Genomic DNA, 20,074 nt, shown 5'->3' with positions numbered 1-20,074 from the left:
AGTGGTGGCAGTGGTAGTAGTGGTGGTAGTAGTAGTAGTGGTGGCAATAGTAGTAGTGGTGGCAGTTGTAGTAGTGGTGGCAGTAGTAGTGGTGGCAGTAGTAGTAGTTGTGGCAGTAGTAGTAGTGGTGTCAGTAGTGGTAGTTGTGGCAGTAGTAGTAGTGGTGGTAGTAGTAGTAGTGGTGGCAGTAGTAGTAGTTGTGGCAGTAGTAGTAGTGGTGGCAGTAGTAGTAGTGGTGGCAGTAGTAGTAGTGGTGGTAGTAGTAGTTGTGGCAGTAGTAGTAGTTGTGGTAGTAGTAGTAGTGGTGGCAGTAGTAGTAGTGGTGGCAGTAGTAGTGGTGGCAGTAGTAGTAGTGGTGGCAGTAGTAGTAGTTGTGGCAGTAGTAGTAGTGGTGGCAGTAGTAGTGGCAGTAGTAGTAGTTGTGGCAGTGGTAGTAGTGGTGGTAGTAGTAGTAGTAGTGGTGGCAGTAGTAGTAGTGGTGTCAGTAGTAGTAGTTGTGGCAGTAATAGTAGTAGTGGTGGCAGTAGTAGTAGTTGTGGCAGTAGTAGTAGTGGTGGCAGTAGTAGTAGTGGTGGTGGTAGTAGTAGTTGTGGCAGTAATAGTGGTTGCAGTAGTAGTAGTGGTGGCAGTAGTAGTAGTTGTGGCAGTAGTAGTAGTTGTGGCAGTAGTAGTAGTGGTGGCAGCAGTAGTAGTTGTGGCAGTAGTAGTAGTTGTGGCAGTAGTAGTAGTGGTGGCAGTAGTAGTAGTGGTGGTAGTAGTAGTAGTTGTGGCAGTAGTAGTGGTGGTGGCAGTAGTATTAGTGGTGGCAGTAGTAGTAGTTGTGGCAGTAGTAGTAGTTGTGGTAGTAGTAGTGGTGGCAGTAATAGTAGTTGTGGTAGTAGTAGTATTTGTGGTAGTAGTAGTTGTGGTAGTAGTAGTTGTGGCAGTGGTAGTAGTGGTGGCAGTAGTAGTACTTTTGGCAGTAGTAGTAGTGGTGGCAGTAGTAGTAGTGGTGGCAGTAGTAGTATTAGTTGTGGTAGTAGTAGTAGTGGTGGCAGTAGTAGTTGAAGGTGGCAGTAGTAGATGTGGTAGTAGTAGTAGTGGTGGCAGTAGTAGTAGTGGTGGCAGTAATAGTAGTGGTGGTAGTAGTAGTGGTGGAAGTAATAGTAGTTGTGGCAGTAGTAGTAGTGGTGGCAGTAGTAGTAGTTGTGGCAGTAGTAGTAGTTGTGGCAGTAGTAGTAGTGGTGGCAGTAGTAGTAGTGGTGTTAGTAGTAGTAGTTGTGGCAGTAGTAGTAGTGGTGGCAGTAGTAGTAGTTGTGGCAGTAGTAGTAGTGGTGGCAGTAGTAGTAGTGGTGGTAGTAGTAGTAGTTGTGGCAGTAATAGTGGTGGCAGTAGTAGTAGTGGTGGCAGTAGTAGTAGTGGTGGCAGTAGTAGTAGTTGTGGTAGTAGTAGTGGTGGCAGTAGTAGTAGTTGTGGCAGTAGTAGTGGTGGTGGCAGTAGTATTAGTGGTGGCAGTAGTAGTAGTTGTGGCAGTAGTAGTAGTTCTGGTAGTAGTAGTAGTTGTGGCAGTAGTAGTAGTTGTGGTAGTAGTAGTTGTGGTCGTAGTAGTTGTGGCAGTGGTAGTAGTGGTGGCAGTAGTAGTACTTGTGGCAGTAGTAGTAGTGGTGGCAGTAATAGTGGTGGCAGTGGTAGTAGTGGTGGTAGTAGTAGTAGTGGTGGCAGTAGTAGTAGTGGTGGCAGTTGTAGTAGTGGTGGCAGTAGTAGTGGTGGCAGTAGTAGTAGTTGTGGCAGTAGTAGTAGTGGTGTCAGTAGTGGTAGTTGTGGCAGTAGTAGTAGTGGTGGTAGTAGTAGTAGTGGTGGCAGTAGTAGTAGTTGTGGCAGTAGTAGTAGTGGTGGCAGTAGTAGTAGTGGTGGTAGTAGTAGTTGTGGCAGTAGTAGTAGTGGTGGCAGTAGTAGTAGTGGTGGCAGTAGTAGTAGTGGTGGCAGTAGTAGTAGTGGTGGCAGTAGTAGTAGTTGTGGCAGTAGTAGTAGTGGTGGCAGTAGTAGTGGCAGTAGTAGTAGTTGTGGTAGTAGTAGTAGTAGTGGTGGCAGTAGTAGTAGTGGTGGCAGTAGTAGTAGTGGTGGCAGTAGTAGTAGTTGTGGCAGTAGTAGTGGTGGTGGCAGTAGTAGTATATGTGGTAGTAGTAGTAGCGGTGGTAGTAGTAGTTGTGGCAGTGGTATTAGTGGTGGCAGTAGTAGTAGTGGTGGTAGTAGTCGTAGTGGTGGCAGTAGTAGTAGTGGTGGCAGTAGTAGTAGATGTGGTAGTAGTAGTGGTGGTGGTAGTAGTAGTTGTGGTAGTAGTAGTAGGGGTGCCCGTGGTGGTGGTTGTATCGCTGTAGAAGTCGTAATGGGTGGGTTGCCCCCACATCCTGGCCCCCATGAGTTGCAGTCCAGGCCCAGGGCGATCGGGAGAGATAGCGAGCGGGGAGGGGGGATGGAGGGGGACCCTGGGGGGGGGGGGGGGGGGAGTTGGCGCGTGTCGCAGGAAGGCGTCGACCTGGTGCGGCACGCGAGAGACGTCCCCACTCTGGCTCAACATGAATCAGAGAGAGTATCTCAACAGCGCTGCGGCGGCGGGGTTTATTACAATAATAGAATCAATGATTACGCTCTGACGCAAATTGTAACATTTTTCACTTTGGTGGCTTTTAGAAGTCTCCCCCCCTCCCCCTATCCCCCCCCCACTCCGGCCGTGTTTTCGCACGAGGGCTCTCACCCCTGAGCAATAGCTGGGGGGGTGCGTGCGTTTGTGGGTTCGTGTGTACGTGGGTTTGTGTGTGCGTGGGTTTGTGTGTGCGTGGGTTCGTGTGTACGTGGGTTTGTGTGTGCGTGGGTTTGTGTGTGCGTGGGTTCGTGTGTGCGTGGGTTCGTGTGTGCGTGGGCTCGTGTGTGCGTGGGTTCGTGTGTGCGTGGGTTTGTGTGTGCTTGGGTTTGTGTGTGCGTGGGTTTGTGTGTGCGTGGGTTCGTGTGTGCGTGGGTTCGTGTGTGTGCGTGGGTTCGTGTGTGTGCGTGGGTTTGTGTGTGTGCGTGGGTTTGTGTGTGCGTGGGTTCGTGTGTGTGCGTGGGTTTGTGTGTGTGCGTGGGTTCGTGTGTGTGCGTGGGTTTGTGTGTGCGTGGGTTCGTGTGTGTGCGTGGGTTCGTGTGTCTGCGTGGGTTCGTGTGTGTGCGTGGGTTCGTGTGTATGCGTGGGTTCGTGTGTGTGCGTGGGTTCGTGTGTGTGCGTGGGTTTGTGTGTGTGCGTGGGTTTGTGTGTGTGCGTGGGTTTGTGTGTGTGCGTGGGTTTGTGTGTGTGCGTGGGTTTGTGTGTGTGTGCGTGGGTTTGTGTGTGTGTGCGTGGGTTTGTGTGTGTGCGTGGGTTTGTGTGTGTGCGTGGGTTTGTGTGTGTGCGTGGGTTTGTGTGTGTGCGTGGGTTTGTGTGTGTGCGTGGGTTTGTGTGTGTGCGTGGGTTCGTGTGTGTGCGTGGTTTCGTGTGTGCGTGGGTTTGTGTGTGTGCGTGGGTTCGTGTGTGCGTGGGTTCGTGTGTGCGTGGGTTCGTGTGTGTGCGTGGGTTCGTGTGTGTGCGTGGGTTCGTGTGTGCATGGTTTCGTGTGTGCATGGTTTCGTGTGTGCGTGGGTTTGTGTGTGTGCGTGGGTTCGTGTGTGCGTGGGTTCGTGTGTGTGCGTGGGTTCGTGTGTGTGCGTGGGTTCGTGTGTGTGCGTGGGTTCGTGTGTATGCGTGGGTTCGTGTGTGCGTGGGTTCGTGTGTGTGCGTGGGTTCGTGTGTGTGCGTGGGTTTGTGTGTGTGCGTGGGTTTGTGTGTGCGTGGGTTCGTGTGTGTGCGTGGGTTCGTGTGTGTGCGTGGGTTCGTGTGTGTGCGTGGGTTTGTGTGTGCGTGGGTTCGTGTGTGTGCGTGGGTTCGTGTGTGTGCGTGGGTTCGTGTGTGTGCGTGGGTTCGTGTGTATGCGTGGGTTCGTCTGTGTGCGTGGGTTCGTGTGTGTGCGTGGGTTTGTGTGTGTGCGTGGGTTTGTGTGTGTGTGCGTGGGTTTGTGTGTGTGCGTGGGTTTGTGTGTGTGCGTGGGTTTGTGTGTGTGCGTGGGTTTGTGTGTGTGCGTGGGTTCGTGTGTGCGTGGGTTCGTGTGTGCGTGGTTTCGTGTGTGCGTGGTTTCGTGTGTGCGTGGGTTTGTGTGTGTGCGTGGGTTCGTGTGTGTGCGTGGGTTCGTGTGTGTGCGTGGGTTCGTGTGTGTGCGTGGGTTCGTGTGTGTGCGTGGGTTCGTGTGTGTGCGTGGGTTCGTGTGTGTGCGTGGGTTCGTGTGTGTGCGTGGGTTCGTGTGTGTGCGTGGGTTCGTGTGTGTGCGTGGGTTCGTGTGTGTGCGTGGGTTTGTGTGTGTGCGTGGGTTTGTGTGTGCGTGGGTTTGTGTGTGCGTGGGTTTGTGTGTGTGCGTGGGTTCGTGTGTGCATGGTTTCGTGTGTGCGTGGGTTTCGTGTGTGCGTGGGTTTGTGTGTGTGCGTGGGTTCGTGTGTGCGTGGGTTCGTGTGTGCGTGGGTTCGTGTGTGTGCGTGGATTCGTGTGTGTGCGTGGGTTCGTGTGTGCGTGGGTTCGTGTGTGCGTGGGTTCGTGTGTGTGCGTGGATTCGTGTGTGTGCGTGGGTTCGTGTGTGTGCGTGGGTTTGTGTGTGTGCGGGGGTTCGTGTGTGTGCGTGGATTCGTGTGTGTGCGTGGGTTCGTGTGTGTGCGTGGGTTTGTGTGTGTGCGTGGGTTCGTGTGTATGCGTGGGTTCGTGTGTGTGCGTGGGTTCGTGTGTGTGCGTGGGTTTGTGTGAGCGTGGGTTGGTGTGTGCGTGGGTTCGTGTGAGCGTGGGTTCGTGTGTGCGTGGGTTTGTGTGTGTGCGTGGGTTTGTGTGTGTGCGTGGGTTCGTGTGTGTGCGTGGGTTTGTGTGTGTGCGTGGGTTTGTGTGTGTGCGTGGGTTTGTGTGTGTGCGTTCGTGGGTGCGTGGGTTCGTGGGTGCGTGGGTTCGTATGTGCGTGGGTTTGCGTGTGTGCGTGGGTTTGTGTGTGCGTGGGTTTGTGTGTGTGCGTGGGTTTGTGTGTGTGCGTGGGTTCGTGTGTGCGTGGGTTCGTGGGTGCGTGGGTTTGCGTGTGTGCGTGGGTTTGTGTGTGTGCGTGGGTTCGTGTGTGTGCGTGGGTTCGTGTGTGTGCGTGGGTTCGTGTGTGTGCGTGGGTTCGTGTGTGTGCGTGGGTTTGTGTGTGTGCGTGGGTTTGTGTGTGTGCGTGGGTTTGTGTGTGTGCGTGGGTTTGTGTGTGTGCGTGGGTTTGTGTGTGTGCGTGGGTTTGTGTGTGCGTGGGTTTGTGTGTGCGTGGGTTCGTGTGTGCGTGGGTTTGTGTGTGCGTGGGTTCGTGTGTGCGTGGGTTTGTGTGTGCGTGGGTTTGTGTGTGCGTGGGTTCGTGTGTGCGTGGGTTCGTGTGTGCCTGGGTTCGTGTGTGCGTGGGTTCGTGGGTGCGACTCATCCCCGTGACTCCCAGCCCTCGCGTCCCCGCTTCTCACCCACGGGCGCCGAGTACCCGGGCGTGAGTCCCTGGGCGTGAGTCCCTGTGAGTTCACAGTTGAAGAGTCCCTGTGAGTCCAAGACTGAGTGTCTGTGAGTCCAAGTGTCTACGTTAACATTCGACCTCATCATCTTCATTAGCCACGAGATCGATCCGCTGCTGATGGAAGGCCTCCCACCCCCCAGCCGTCAGCATCTCCCGCCGTCCTCCGCCGTAACGAGATCGCTCGGCCGCACGCACCACTCCGTCACAGCGCCCTCTTGGGCGTTTATCTTCCCCTCCTTTTGGCTGCGAGTCCATCATTAGTCTCGACCACTGGTACCGTCCCTTCCCGGCCTGACTGTGTGTGTGGTTGCTTCATAGCTTTCTCTGCATCCACCACGCCGGCAACGATCGGACGATTCTCGAGTGGACGCCGTTGCCTCCGAGTCGTGGTGATGGCTCGGCTGGTGGAGGCGCTGAATGGTTGCAGGCCTGCTCAATAACGGGCAAATGGGGGTCAGAGGGCACCGTTAATGCGCTAATGACCTCATGGAAACGCGGCTTGTGCCGGCACTCACTGGGGGCGGCGGAGGGAGCGGGGAAGAGGCGTGGAGGAGGAGGAGGTGGTGGTGACGACGATGAATTCCCCATTAGTCACCCGCGTCACCGTCGTGACGCACGGGGGACGATGCTGCGACTGGGTGGTCAACTCTCTCCTGCTCTCGCCTGCCTGTTCCTCCACTCCCGTACCTGTCCCATCTCTCTCACATTTCTTCCTCATCTCCCACCTGTCCCCTCCCTCATCGTCCCCTGCCCTCCTTTCACGTCTCTCTCCTTCCTCAGGGTTCTCCCCTTGGCATTCCCCTCCCTCTCCCTTCCACGCTCGCTCCTCTCTCTTCCTTCTCTCTCTACCCCTTTATCTCCTTCCCTCCCCTCTCGTTTCAATCTCCGTCTCTCTCCGCACTCTCGCCTCTTTACCCTCTCCCCCACATCTCTCTCCGCTCTCCCCTTCTCCACGCTCTCTCCTTTCTCTCGTCTCTCTCCAAATTCCATTTTCTCTTTACTCTCATTACCCCCCCCCCTCTCTCTCTCATCGCCGTGACGTCACCGCCCCCCCTCTCTCTCGCCCTCTCTCATCGCTGTGACGTCACCGCCCCCCCCCCCCCGCGTTGCCGTGTTTACGGCCCTGACGCGTTGCCATGGAAACGGCGGTAAACCCCGGACCCCCCGGGGCGACGCCGGCCTCGGCTGAGACCCCCGTGCCCCTCCCCTGCCCCCCTCGCTCATCTCGGCCCCCCCTCCCCCTCCACAGCTCCCAATTTGAAGTTCTTGAAGCCGTGATTAGGGTGGTCACCTCTACACAAACACTGATTTACACAGGTGGGGTCATTGTAGGGGGGGTCAGGACAGGTGGGGTCAGGACAGGTGGGGTCAGGACAGGTGGGGTCAGGGCAGGTGGGGTTAGGATGGGTGGGGTTAGGACAGGTGGGGTCAGGGCAGGTGGGGCCATTGTAGGGGAGGTCAGGACAGGTGGGGTCAGAGCAGGTGGGGTCATTGTAGGGGGGGTCAGGACAGGTGGGGTCAGGGCAGGTGGGGTTAGGACGGGTGGGGTTAGGACAGGTGGGGTCAGGGCAGGTGGGGTCATTGTAGGGGGGGTCAGAGCAGGTGGGGTCAGGGCAGGTGGGTCAGGACGGGTGGGGTTAGGACAGGTGGGGTCAGAGCAGGTGGGGTCAGGGCAGGTGGGGTCAGAGCAGGTGGGGTCAGAGCAGGTGGGGTCAGAGCAGGTGGGGTCAGGGCAGGTTGGGTCAGGGCATGTGGGGTCAGAGCAGGTGGGGTCAGGGCAGGTGGGGTCAGAGCAGGTGGGGTCAGGGCAGGTGGGGTCAGAGCAGGTGGGGTCAGGGCAGGTGGGGTCAGGGCATGTTCCCCCGCACACCCGCCATGCACATCTCTCTGCACCCGACGCTGAACAGCGCCTCTGCACATCCCCTGTACATCGCCCTGCTCACCCTTCCTGCGCCGTGCACGGCACCCTGCACGGCACCCTGTACCAGACCGTCCCAACAACATCATCATCAGCAGCAACATGCTGCTCGGGCTGGCCGCCGGCCCAGATGATCGCGAATCCCACGTTCTCTCACGGGCGGCACCCGCGCCGATAACCGCGCCACCCCGAAACCCGAGCCTTTGAGAAAACAACACCATACAAAAAATAATCCACTCCTTCTTTACAAAACGCCCGGTCCTGCGGGAGAGGGAGAGCGAGCGGGAGAGCGGGGAGCCGCGGCTGCTGCGTGGTGGAGCGGTGGGCGCGCTCCGTGTTTTTTGAAGTAACACGGTGGGGGGGGGGGGGGGTTCGGGGGGGTTCGGGGGGGTTCAGGAGAAGGGGGAAATATTCACGTCTGGCGCACGGCCCGGTGCAGCGTGGATCCTCCCTGGCATCGCGTCCAGAGTCAACAAATCTGGGCCCACGCGGGGCCCGTGCACCCCTGCAGGCCACCCTTGGGCCCCTGCAGGCCACCCGTGGGCCCCCCCTTGGGCCCCGCCGTGGGCCCCCTGTGGGTCACCGTGAGTCTCCGTGGGCCGTCGGTCCTCCATAGGCACCGACACAGCCAGGGGCATTGGGGGACTTAGGTGTGTGTGTGTGTAACGTGTGCGTGTAACGTGTGCACGTGCGTGTAACGTGTGCGTGTGTGTGTAACGTGTGCGTGTGTGTGTGACGTGTGCGTGTAACGTGTGCGTGTAACGTGTGCGCGTGCGTGTAACATGTGCGTGTAACGTGTGCGCGTGCGTGTAACGTGTGCGTGTGTGTGTAACGCGTGCGTGTGTGTAACGTGTGTGTGCACGTGCGTGTGTAACGTGTGCGTGCGTGTGTAACGTGTGCGTGCGCGTGTGCGTGTAACGTGCGCGTGTAACGTGTGCACGTGCGTGTAACGTGTGCGTGTAACGTGTACGCATGCGTGTAACGTGTGCGTGTGTGTAACGTGTGCATGTGTGTGTGTAACGTGTGCGTGTGTGTGTGTAACGCGTGCGTGTGTGTAACGCGTGCGTGTGTGTAACGTGTGCGTGTGTGTAACGCGTGCGTGTGTGCTTAACGCGTGCGTGTGTGTGTAACGCGTGCGTGTGTGTGTAACGTGTGCGTGTGTAACGTGTGCGTGCGTGTGTGTGTAACGTGTGCGTGTGCGTGTAACGTGTGTGCGTGTAACGTGTGCGTGCGCGTGTAACGTGTGCGTGTGCACGTGTGCGTGCGTGTGTGTGAGTGGTGAGCTTTAGTGTGGTGGTTAGCGCTACGCTGCGCTACGCACCCAGCGACCCGAGTTCGATTCCCGCTCACAGCCAACACCGGTGGCGGTTATCTGAACCGGTCATGGGCCTCCCCTAAGTCAACTCAGCCTTAAATGAGTACCTAGTGTGGTTTGTAAACATCACCACTGGGGAGACAAAGGCGGTCGGGGGTGGTGGTGGTCACTCACCCCCTTGAGTGCCGTGCCGGCCTTCATAGGTCCTCACGAACAGCACTTGCTCCAACAGTATGTTCAGGCGTGCGTGTGTGTGTGCATGAACGAGGGTGTGTGCCTGTGTGTAGGCCGGACGGGAAACTCTGTCGTGGACAGTGCTGTGGTGGGAGGACCAATTCCGATTGGCTCCTCCTCTCATGGCGTCTGTGACCACCACAGTGGCTAAACGGGGGCTCTGGACGGGTGCGAGGGGCTGGTAACCCCTCCACCTTCAACATTTTTACCACGAAACCACGAATAAAAAATTGAACTAATAAGCTTGTGCTGGAGGCCCCAGGGGGACAGGCGTTTATGACGTCTCCTAGCCAAACCCCAATTGGCGGAGCCAGGAGATTGAATCTCTACCCTCGGGGCACCTCCAGAAACAACGAAAAACCACTTCGTGTGGCCACGTGGAATGTTCGAACGCTCACTGCACAGCGGAGGAGAGGCTGCCACTCCTCTGTCGGGAGCTGGACCGGTACCGCCCTGGATCTCTGTGGCATTCAGGAGGTCCGGTGGACCGGTTCTGGCTCCTGCCACCATGAGGGGTGGACAGTCCTCTACTCGGGGCAGCAGACTGCCAAACAACAGGGTGTGGCTCTTCTTTTGAACAAAGAATGAAGGGGGCGTGGGAGCGTGGCAGTGAGGTGTGGGAAGCTGTAAGCCCCAGGCTACTTTGGGCTCACCTTCCCATCAACCGGAGGCGAGGAGTGGTGGTCGTGGTTACTTATGCCCCCACCGAAGACGAACATCCATGGAGGGGATGCAGGCAAAGCCGATGAGTCAGATGCCTTCTATGACCTCCTGTCACAGGTGCTGGCTAAAGTGGCCCCTCGGGATAGAGTCATCTTGTTGGGTGACTTCAATGCCCGAGTTGGTCATGATGCTTGCACCTGGTCTGGAGTGATTGGAGGGCATGGGCCAGATGATCTCAATAACAACGGTAGGAGGCTGCTAGATTTTTGTGCAGCCCATGGGCTTGTAATTACCAACACGCTGTTCCGGTATCGGCGCATCCACACAACATCATGGATGCATGCCGGGTCCAAGCAAGAACATCTGCTGGACTACATAGTGATGGACCAACGGATGCAAGCCCATGTCCTTGACACCAGGATCTACCGTGGAGCTGATCTGCCCTCTGACCATTGACTAGTCATCTGTAAGATGCACCTGCCATTCTTTCACTCCGGTGGTGGGTGTACACCCAGGACCCCATTCCAACCTAAAGTGGCCTGGTCCCAGTTATCTGATGAAAGTTGCAACCGAGAATTCCATCATTGCTTGCGGCTGGGGTTGGCATTGTCCCCCACTCCTCCTGATGTCGAGGGTAAATGGGCGAGGTTTAGGACTGTGACTCATGCAGCTGCAATGGCCGCTTTGGGTACACGGTCCAGACCTCCCCAGAGACCCTCGCTGACAGGGGAGGTGTTCAGGATAGTTGAGAAAAAGCGACAGGCCCGCTGTTGTCGGCTACAGAATCCCACGTCAGAGAATGAGGAGGCTTACCACAGCCTTCGCTCGGAGGTTCGGAGAGCCGTGAGGTGCTGCAAGGATGGGTGGTGGTCGCGGGTTGCAGGGAGATGGAGTCTGCCTCAGTGGCCCGCGATCACAAATCTCTATTTAACTCCATAAAAAGTAACCTGCAGCGCCACACCTATTACCATCATTAGGGGAAAAAACGGTAATCCAATCTCCGACCCCCAGGAACAGGTTTGCAGATTTGCTGAGCATTTCTGTGAGGTCCTGGGGGAGGGGAAATCCCTCAGCCAGGAAAACATCGTGCAGTTTCAGGAAAGGGCGGTCCTGCGCAGATGCCATATTTTCTGTCCGTCTGCTACAGCAGAGGTGTAGGGAATTCCAGCAAGACCTACATCTCTGCTTTATTGACCTGGTCAAGGCCTATGATACCATCAGTAGGCCTGGGCTCTGGGTTGTTCTTCGTGCTTTTGGAGTCCCTGACCCTCTGCTCACGATCATTAAGGATCTTCATGATGGTTAGCGGGCCCAGGTAAAACTACGTGGCCGGGAGTCAAAGTCATTCCCTGTACACTTTGGGGTGCAACAGGGATGTCCTCTGGCTCCCACATCATTTAACATCTATTTTGACCACGTAGTTCGTGAAACCTTCAATAGCTGTACCGGGGGAATCTCTATTTGGTACAGATATAATGGGAGGCTGATCGATGCCCGGGTGTGGTCAAGGGATGGCTCCCTATTGCTGAACCACGTTATGTATGCCGATGATTTGGTAATAGCTGCTCATTCAGAGGAGGAGTTGACGCTGCTGCTGAGACTGGAGCGTGCCACTAAGAGATGGGGCCTTACCATCAGCCCCACCAAAACTAAGCACCTGCCTGGGTATTTTGTACCATCGGACACTCCACCCCCACAACTCCCAATCGGTGATGGGGCAGTTGTGGAGAGAGTGGAGAGTTTCCCATACCTGGGCAGTGTGCTTATGACCGGCTCCAGTTTAACAGCAAAGGTCTCACTCCGAATCAGTCGAGCGGCAATATCTTTTCATCGGTTGCGTAACGCTGTGTGGAAGCTACCTGGTCTGTCACTCCGCACTAAGCTTCAGGTCTTCTCGGCCACGGTCATTCCCTTCTTTATGCTTGCGAAACGTGGACCCCCCTAATGGAACATCTATGCCGGTTAGAAACATTTAGGCTAGCCTGCCTACGATCCAGCCTAGGTTTAACCAGGCTGGATTGTGTGAGGAGCTCACAAATCCTTGAAAGATCTAGGCAAGGTCCCATTGGTGAGCTCCTCCGGCAGGCAAGGCTGCGTTGGCTGGGTCATGTAGCCCGCATGCCCAGCCACCGCATGCCGTAATAGCTTTTGTTCGGCCGGATCGAGGGGGCTAAACGGGCGCGGCATGGGCTAGAGAAGAGATGGAGTGATGTGGTACAGGAGGACGTGGAGCCGAGTGGACTTACCGATGACTGGTACCAGCGGTGTCAAGATCGGCTTCTGTGGAGGAGGCTCGTGAAGGATGCTACTGGGCAGTTGCAGGCAGTCGCCCTCCAACAACAACGGAGGGCGGAGGAGCGACGCTCACAACAATGAGTGGAGCGCCGGGTGACTAAAGCACAGCAGGTTGGCACAGTAGGGGGCACAGGTGGTGCATCAGCCAGTCATCTTAGTCATCTTAGTCAGTCGACCCGTGGCACTTGGGTCTGCCCCGTGACCTCCTGCCAGCGGGCGTTCGACACTCCACGTGGCCTCAAGGTGCACATGGCCTGGCACAAAGCGTCGTGGTGATATCGCCACTTAGTGGCGAATGGCGGTGGTTGTTGTTGTTACCTGTGTGTGTTCCTGCATGTGTGAGGAGCGGTGACCCAGTAGTTAGCGTACTGCACTACGAACCCGTGACCCGAGTTCGATTCCCGCATGCGGCCAATAACAGTCGCGAATATCTGACCCAGTTCTGAGCCTCCCCTAGGTCGACGCAGCCCTAAACGAGTAGGCTGTGTGCGGTGTGTAAACGTTAGGAAGACAAAGTCGGCTGGGCGTGGTGCTGACCCCCCCCCCCCCCCCCTTGTACCGAGCCGACCTTAATAGGTGCTCGCTTGCTTGCCCTGGCAATCTGTTAAAGGCAATATGGGGGTCTGTGTCTGTACATGCGTGTGTCCATTGCACTTGCTGTCATTCACAACTCACTGCCACCGACACCTTCACTTGGAAGCCCTGAACGTCTGAGTTTGTTGCGCGGGTGGGGTGGGGTGGGGTGGCGAGGTGTGCAGGCTGCGTGCTCTGTCGATGCTGGGTGTTTAGTGCTGGATGGTAGTACTGGGTGGTGGGTGGTAGTGGGTGCTGGGTGGTAGTGGGTGCTGGGTGGTACTGGGTGCTGGGTGGTACTGGGTGCTGGGTGGTAATGGGTGCTGGGTGGCAGTGGGTGCTGGGTGGCAGTGGGTGCTGAGTGGCAGTGGGTGCTGGGTGGCAGTGGGTGCTGGGTGGTAGTGGGTGCTGGGTGGTAGTGGGTGCTGGGTGGTAGTGGGTGCTGGGTGGTAGTGGTTGCTGGATGGTCGTACTGGGTGCTGGGTGGTAGTGGGTGCTGGATGGTACTGGGTGCTGGGTGGTACTGGGTGCTGGGTGGTACTGGGTGCTGGATGGTGGTACTGGGTGCTGGGTGGTAGTGGGTGCTGGGTGGTACTGGGTGCTGGGTGGTACTGGGTGCTGGGTGGCAGTGGGTGCTGGGTGGCAGGGCACGCTGAGTTGTAAATGCTGGGTGCTGGCCAGATTTGCCCGGAGATGGGAGGGTGTTAATTGCAGGCTGGGTGTCTTTAGGATTATGCTTGGTGTCGGTGGGTGTCGGTGGGTGTTGGTTGTTGCGTGTGCGCGCACATCTCGGTCTGTCGGTGTGCGTGTGTGCACGCCTTGGTGAGTGTGTGAGTGTTGGTATGCGTGCGAGTATATGTAAGTGAATGTGCGTGTGTGTGTGTGTTGGTACGCGTTCACGCCTATTGTAAAAGTGAGTTGGAAAGACATCTGCGCTGGGAGTTTACGTGGAGGGAGAGGGCGTCGTGCAGTGTTGGGGGGGAGGGAGGGATGAGGGACGGGGAGAGGGGGGCCGGGAGGAGGGGTCTGGCCAGCGCCGTGTGAATTGCACGGGGGAGGTCAGGCAGCCAAGGGGTTCCCGTCGCGTTTGGATGAAGTTCCAGAGCCCCCACAACCCCACGTACCCCCTCCCTCGGCCCCCGATTTACCTTTCCGCACCCCCCCCCCCCCTCTCCTCCTCCCGCACCCTCCAGCCCCTTTAGAAGACACTACAACCACGTTCACTACGACCACATTCAGTACGACCACGTTCACTACGACCACGTTCACTATGACCACGTTCAGTACGACCACGTTCACTATGACCACGTTCACTACGACCACGTTCACTACGACCACGTTCACTACAACCACACTGTCTACGACCGCGTTCACCACGACCGCGCTCCCTACAACCGCGCTCTTATTTATCCATACAGATAATGCGATGTACAAATCACGTCTGCGGCTCCCTCGCCCCCCACTCTCCCATCTCTCCCCCCCCACTCCCCCAACTCTCCCCCAGACTCTCCCAACTCTCGCCCCCCCACTCCCCCAACTCTCCCCCCCCCCACTCCCCCCACTTCCCCAACTGTCCCCCAGACTCTCCCAACTCTCGCCCCCACTCTCCCATCTCTCCCCCCCACTCCCCCCACTCCCCCAACTCTCCCCCAGACTCTCCCAACTCTCCCCCCCACTCTCCCAACTCTCCCCCAACTCTCCCCCCCCACTCCCCCAGACTCCCCCAACTCTCCCCCAGACTTCCCCAACTCTCCTCGAGACTCTCCCATCTCTCCCCCCCCCCACTCCCACCCCCCCCCCCCCACTCCCACAACTCTCGCCCAGACTCTCCAAAGTCTGACATCCCAGCCCCCTACTTACACCCCTCGCTCCCGCAACTCTCAGCCGGCCTCACACCCCAGCCCCCCACCCCCCAACTCACACCCCAGCCCCAGCTCGAACCTGGTCCCCGTGGCGGCGAGCCGGGGTCACGCAGGCACAATGACAGGAAGCGCCGGAGTGCGGGAGGCGCGATGTCCGTGTTCCAGGCCTCATTGTGAGATGTTCGGCAGTAGTAGTAGTCATAAATAAATTATTATGGTGGCCCGCGTTTAACTTAATAATGAAACGCAACTTCACGTTTTCTCAACCAAGCTGTGTGGAGTGGCCCCGAAGCGCGGTGGTCGCCTGCCCGAGATGTCGAGTGGAACTCGGTGTCGAATGGAACCAAGGTCGATTGGAATGAGTGGTGGGCGAGTCCAGAGTTTGCGTGGAGTGAGTGTGGGGAGCGGAAGTGCAGCGGTTAGCGCACTGCGCTACGAACCTGTCGACCCGAGTTCATGGCCAACACCGGTGACGAGTATCTGAACCGGTCCTAGGCCTCCCCTAGGTCGACTCGGCCTCAAATGAGTACTCAGTGATGGTGTGTAAACATCGCCACTCGGGAGACAAAGGCGGTGGTGCGTGGTGCTGGCCACCCACCCCCTCGTGTGCCGTGCCGCCCTTCGTAGGTGCTCGCTAACAGCACTTGCCCCAACAGTCTGTTAAGGCTACATGGGGGATCTTTGTCTTTGTGTGTCACGGTGGTGCGGCCGGATCGGCGCGCGTCAGGGCAGGAGCCTCTCTCTATTGCTCCTGGACGCCCCTCGCATTCCTCTCCTTCCCGCCACACCTCGGCCTGCTCGGCCGTGGGAAACAGCCCCCCCCTACACCCCCCCTCCACCCCCCTCGCCCCCCCCTCCATCTCCCCCATCCTCGCCCCCCCTCCACCTCCCCCCCTCCACCTCCCCCCCTCCCCACCCCCCCCCCATTCTCGCCCCCTCCCACCTCCACCCACTCCCTCCCTCGGAGCTCCTCTCCTCTGCTCGCTCAGTGAGAGTGGGACGTGCCCTTGTAGTTCACACGCACGCACGCTCCTGTGTGCACACGTGCGTGTGTAGACGTGCCCGCGTGTACTACAAGGGCACATACACGTGCATGTGTAGACTCCTTTGCGTATATCAGCACACGTGCCTGTGTGCGTGTGGGAGGGGTAGCGCAGAGGTTACCGCGCCGCGCTACGAACCCGTCGACTCGAGTTCGATTCCCGCTCGCGACAGTAAACAGCGGCGAATATCCGAACCGATCCTGGGCCTCCCCCTACGTCGACTCGGCCTAAAATGAGCACCCGGTGAACATCAGCACCGGGGAGACAAAGGCGATGTGAGCACGTGCCGCCTGCGCACGACTCCCCCCCTCCCACCTGCGCTCCTCCCCGTGGGAGCAGCGCTGGGGGGGGGGTCAGCTGGAAACACGCAGCGAGCGGCGGTCCCTGGCTCGCGTCTGACGTTCCGTGCTTTACCGCCCCAGCCTGCCCCTCCCCGCGCTCCCCCAAGTCGGCGTGCACTCGCACCCAGTCCCCACTGCAGCCACGCTCATTAACGTGCACGCACGCACACACACACGCACACACGCACGCACACACGTGAACGCACGCAAGCGCAAGCTCACGCATACAGAATAAAGGCAAAAGTCCACCGTGTAACCTCTGGCAGGCTGTTAGGGCAGGGGTTGTGAGAGCGAGTGAAGGGCGCTGTGGTGCGCAACGGGACCCGCGCTCGTTGAAGTCGGGGGGGGGGGGTGGGGGGGCGGGACCGGTTCGGATCCCGCGTGCTACTCATGATGATGGCCGCATGCCCGGAATCAAATGCAGGTCGCCGGGTTTTTAGCGCAATGCGCTAACCACCGCCTTGCCGCTAGTCGTGCAAAGACGAAGACCCCCCGTATAGCCTTCACGTACTGTTGGTGCAAGTAGTGTTGGTGAGCACCTATGAAGGCCGACACAAGCGGGTGGGTGGCCGGCACCACACCCGGGTACTCATTTGAGGCTGAGTCGACCTCGGGGAGGCCCAGGACCGGTTCAGATAATCGTCACTGGTGTTGCCCGTGAACAGGAATCAAACTCGGGCTCACACACGTACACCCAAACACACAGAAACACGAATACAGCCAAACATTTTAAAACAAAGATCCCCCGTGTAGTTCGAAACAGGCTGTTGGGGCAGGTGCAGTTAGCGAGTATCACCTATGGAGGCCGGCACTGCGGCACACGAGGGGATGGGTGATCAGCACTACATCCACCCGCAGTGCTGATATTACCACATCGTACCAAGTACAAACTCACACACACCTCACTTCAAAGAACACCGCTGTGTTTCTGTTGCTAATGATGATGATTACACTGGGTGCTGGGGAGAGCTCGTAGGTCCTCCAAACCTCCGGAGGACGTGGAAAGAGGTGGCGATGAGGTGTGGATGATATACAGAGTTGATCCTGGCCGGGAATTGAACCAGAGCGCCTTGAGGTGGCGTGCGATGGCGCCGCCGCCGCCTCCTCCTCCTCCTCGGAGCGAGCTCGGGGAGCGAGGTGATGTTACGGGGAAACATGCCGCGGAATTTTTGGAATTTGCGAGATACGCGGCGTCGAGTGCCGGGCAGCAGCGGTGATGGGGCAGACGCGGCCCCCGGGGAGGGGGGGAGGGGCACGCGAGAGTGGCCGAGTGTCCCGTCGTGCGTGCCCGACCCCGCGTGTCTGACCTCTGCGTGTGTGACCCCGCGTGTCTGACCTCTGCGTGTGTGACCCCACGTGACTGCCCTCTGCGTGTGTGACCCCGCGTGTCTGCCCTCTGCGTGTGTGACCCCGCGTGTCTGCCCTCTGCGTGTGTGACCTTGCGCGTCTGCCCTCTGCGTATGTGACCCCGCGTGTCTGCCCTCTGCGTGTGTGACCCCGCGTGTCTGCCCTCTGCGTGTGTGACCCCGCGTGTCTGCCCTCTGCGTGTGTGACCCCGCGTGACTGCCCTCTGCGTGTGTGACCTTGCGTGTGTGCCCTCTGCGTGTGTGACCTTGCGCGTCTGCCCTCTGCGTGTGTGACCCCGCGTGTCTGCCCTCTGCGTGTGTGACCCCGCGTGTCTGCCCTCTGCGTGTGTGACCCCGCGTGACTGCCCTCTGCGTGTGTGACCCCGCGTGACTGCACTCTGCGTGTGTGACCTTGCGCGTCTGCCCTCTGCGTGTGTGACCCCGCGTGTCTGCCCTCTGAGTGTGTGACCCCGCGTGTCTGCCCTCTGCGTGTGTGACCCCGCGTGTCTGCCCTCTGCGTGTGTGACCCCGCGTGTCTGCCCTCTGCGTGTGTGACCCCGCGTGACTGCCCTCTGCGTGTGTGACCTTGCGCGTCTGCCCTCTGCGTGTGTGACCCCGCGTGTGTGACCCCGCGTGTCTGCCCTCTGCGTGTGTGACCCCGCGTGACTGCCCTCTGCGTGTGTGACCTTGCGCGTCTGCCCTCTGCGTGTGTGACCCCGCGTGTCTGCCCTCTGAGTGTGTGACCCCGCGTGTCTGCCCTCTGCGTGTGTGACCCCGCGTGTCTGCCCTCTGCGTGTGTGACCTTGCGTGTGTGCCCTCTGCGTGTGTGACCCCACGTGTCTGACCCTGGAATGGTCGCGGTGAGTGCACTGCGCTAAGGACCCGGCGAGTTCGATCCCCGCTTACGACCAATTCCAGTGGCGAATATTCAAACCAAGATAGATTCAACCCTAAATGAGTATCTGGTGTGGTGTGTAAACCGCACTGAGGAGACAAAGGCCGCCAGGAGTGGTGCTGGCCACCCACCCCCTCGTGTGCCGTGCCGGCCTCCATACGTGCTACTCGCTAACAGCACTTGCTCCAGCAATCTGTTAAAAGCTATACGCGATCTCACCCAAAAACCTCTTATGGATGATATTGGTCGCGAAAGCCTCCGTGTTAAACTATACGGGGGATCTTTGTCTTTGACCCTGTGACCTGTATCTGACCCCTTGTCACTGACCCAGCGCGTACGACTCGGCGTGTCTGGCCCAACGTCCATATTTAACCTTTTTCTGATCCCTTATCCCCCTGTGATCTCTGCCCCCTCCCCCGTGCCCCCCCCCCCCCGTGCAGGCAGTGTGTGCGCGAGTGGGAAGAGCCGCACGACAGCGCCCTCTACTGCCTGCAGGCCGACGGGAACCACATGGTGGCGAGCGGCTCGGCGCACTACGGAGTCGTGCGCCTCTGGGACAAGCGCCACCACCGCTGCCTGCAGGTGCCCGCGAGCTCCTGCCGAGACGCTCGCGGAGACGACGGTGTCTCCTCGCTCGTTTATCGGCGTCGTCATCGGCGGCAGCAGCGACGGCCGTGATGAGGTCCCCATCGAACGTGGGCATTCATTGCCCCAGCGGCCTTTACGTCCGCCAAAATAAATCGCACCACGCCAATGGTCAACGCGCCGCCGCCACCTGTCACGATCCTTCCGATGCAGCGATCTACCCGGCACCTGCTCCTTTACACACGAGCTGATTCCATCATCGCTCCATCTCCTTGATCGACGTCCTCTCTGGACGTGTTCTCTTCACAGGCTGCCACTGCGTTGTTGTTCTTGACGAATGGGCGTCGTCCCTTCTAGCTGAGACTCATCCTGCCCAAGCCTGCTCGCTTCTCTTTAGAGTTTGGGTGATGTCACCATCTTGTGAATGAATGCGCTGTAGAAGCAATAGACAACGCCCCATGTCTCCGTGTCTCCATGTCCCCGTGTGTCTCCGCGTATCTCTGCGTGTCCCCATTCGTAGACCTTCAATCTGGCGTCTCCTGTGAGCAGCCCCGTGTACAGCCTCCGCTTCAGCACGCGCTGCCTGTACGTGGCCGTCGCCACGCAGGTGTGCGTGCTGGACTTCACCTGACAACACCTGCAGCACCTGGATACACCTGGACACGACACTGGGCCCCCACACCTGCATCTCAGTTGCCGAAGCTCCTCGGTGCCGATGCCTTAACACCGAGGAGTCGCGTGGAAATTCGTCTCGTCGCAAATTGGTGTCCCGGCGCCCCCTGCCGGCTCTCCTTTCTTTCCCTCTCCTCCCTGACTCCCTCCGCGCCTCTCCTTGCCTCTCACTCTCCCTGCCAGCTCTGACCTCCCTGTCCCCCCAGTCTCCTCCCTGGTCTGCTCTCCCTGCTCCCTCCTGTCTCCTTGCCTCTCATTCTGTCTCTTTCCCAGCCTCACCTCTATCAATCTCTGCTGGTTCTCACCTCCCTTGCTCACATGTCTCCCTGCCTGTCCCTGATCGCTCCCCCTGCTCTGTTCGTCTCGCCCTGCCTCTGCTTACCCCCCCCACCTCTCCTTGCTCCCCTCGCTTCGGTGGTGGTGGCAGGGGACATATTGGGGGTGTTATTTGATTCTCGGACGCCTTGGCGGGACGGTGTCTTCTGTCCGTGTTTGTCTTCCCGGTGTGTTCGTGTCTCCATGACCCCCTCATCTTTCTGTCTGTCTCCTTGCCTCTGTGTGTCTCCCAGTCTCTCCGTGTCTCCCCATATCTGCTGTCCCCCTGCTCCTGTCTCCCAGGGTGCGTGACCCCGCGTAGCGTCTTGACTGGAACTGCATGCATGGGGGCCCGGTCACAGTAGGGGTCTGGGCATTGCGTGGGAATGAGTAAAGATGTTGAGAGTTCTACCCGCTCTGTGCCTGTCCTCG

The 20,074-nt window shown here is 58.5% G+C and overlaps 1 protein-coding gene across 2 annotated transcripts in view; it reads left to right on the top strand.

Moving 5' to 3' along the window:
- The window catches only part of FBXW4 (F-box and WD repeat domain containing 4), a 79,866-nt gene extending 59,813 nt beyond the window's left edge, over nt 1-20,053 (top strand). For both annotated transcript variants that reach the window (XM_032952495.2, XM_032952497.2), the window contains 2 exons: nt 18,511-18,652; nt 19,176-20,053. In XM_032952495.2, the coding sequence (XP_032808386.2) occupies nt 18,511-18,652; nt 19,176-19,286 (253 nt within the window). In that variant the 3' untranslated portion in view covers nt 19,287-20,053. The remainder of the gene's footprint in view (nt 1-18,510; nt 18,653-19,175) is intronic.
- Nucleotides 20,054-20,074: the final 21 nt, after the last annotated feature.

Source organism: Petromyzon marinus, chromosome 11 (genome assembly GCF_048934315.1).
Source record: "Petromyzon marinus isolate PM22_M1 ecotype Great Lakes invasive population chromosome 11, UKy_Petmar_22M1.pri1.0, whole genome shotgun sequence".
In the NCBI taxonomy this organism is placed as follows: domain Eukaryota; kingdom Metazoa; phylum Chordata; class Hyperoartia; order Petromyzontiformes; family Petromyzontidae; genus Petromyzon; species Petromyzon marinus.
This window is presented reverse-complemented; position numbering and strand designations above follow the sequence as displayed.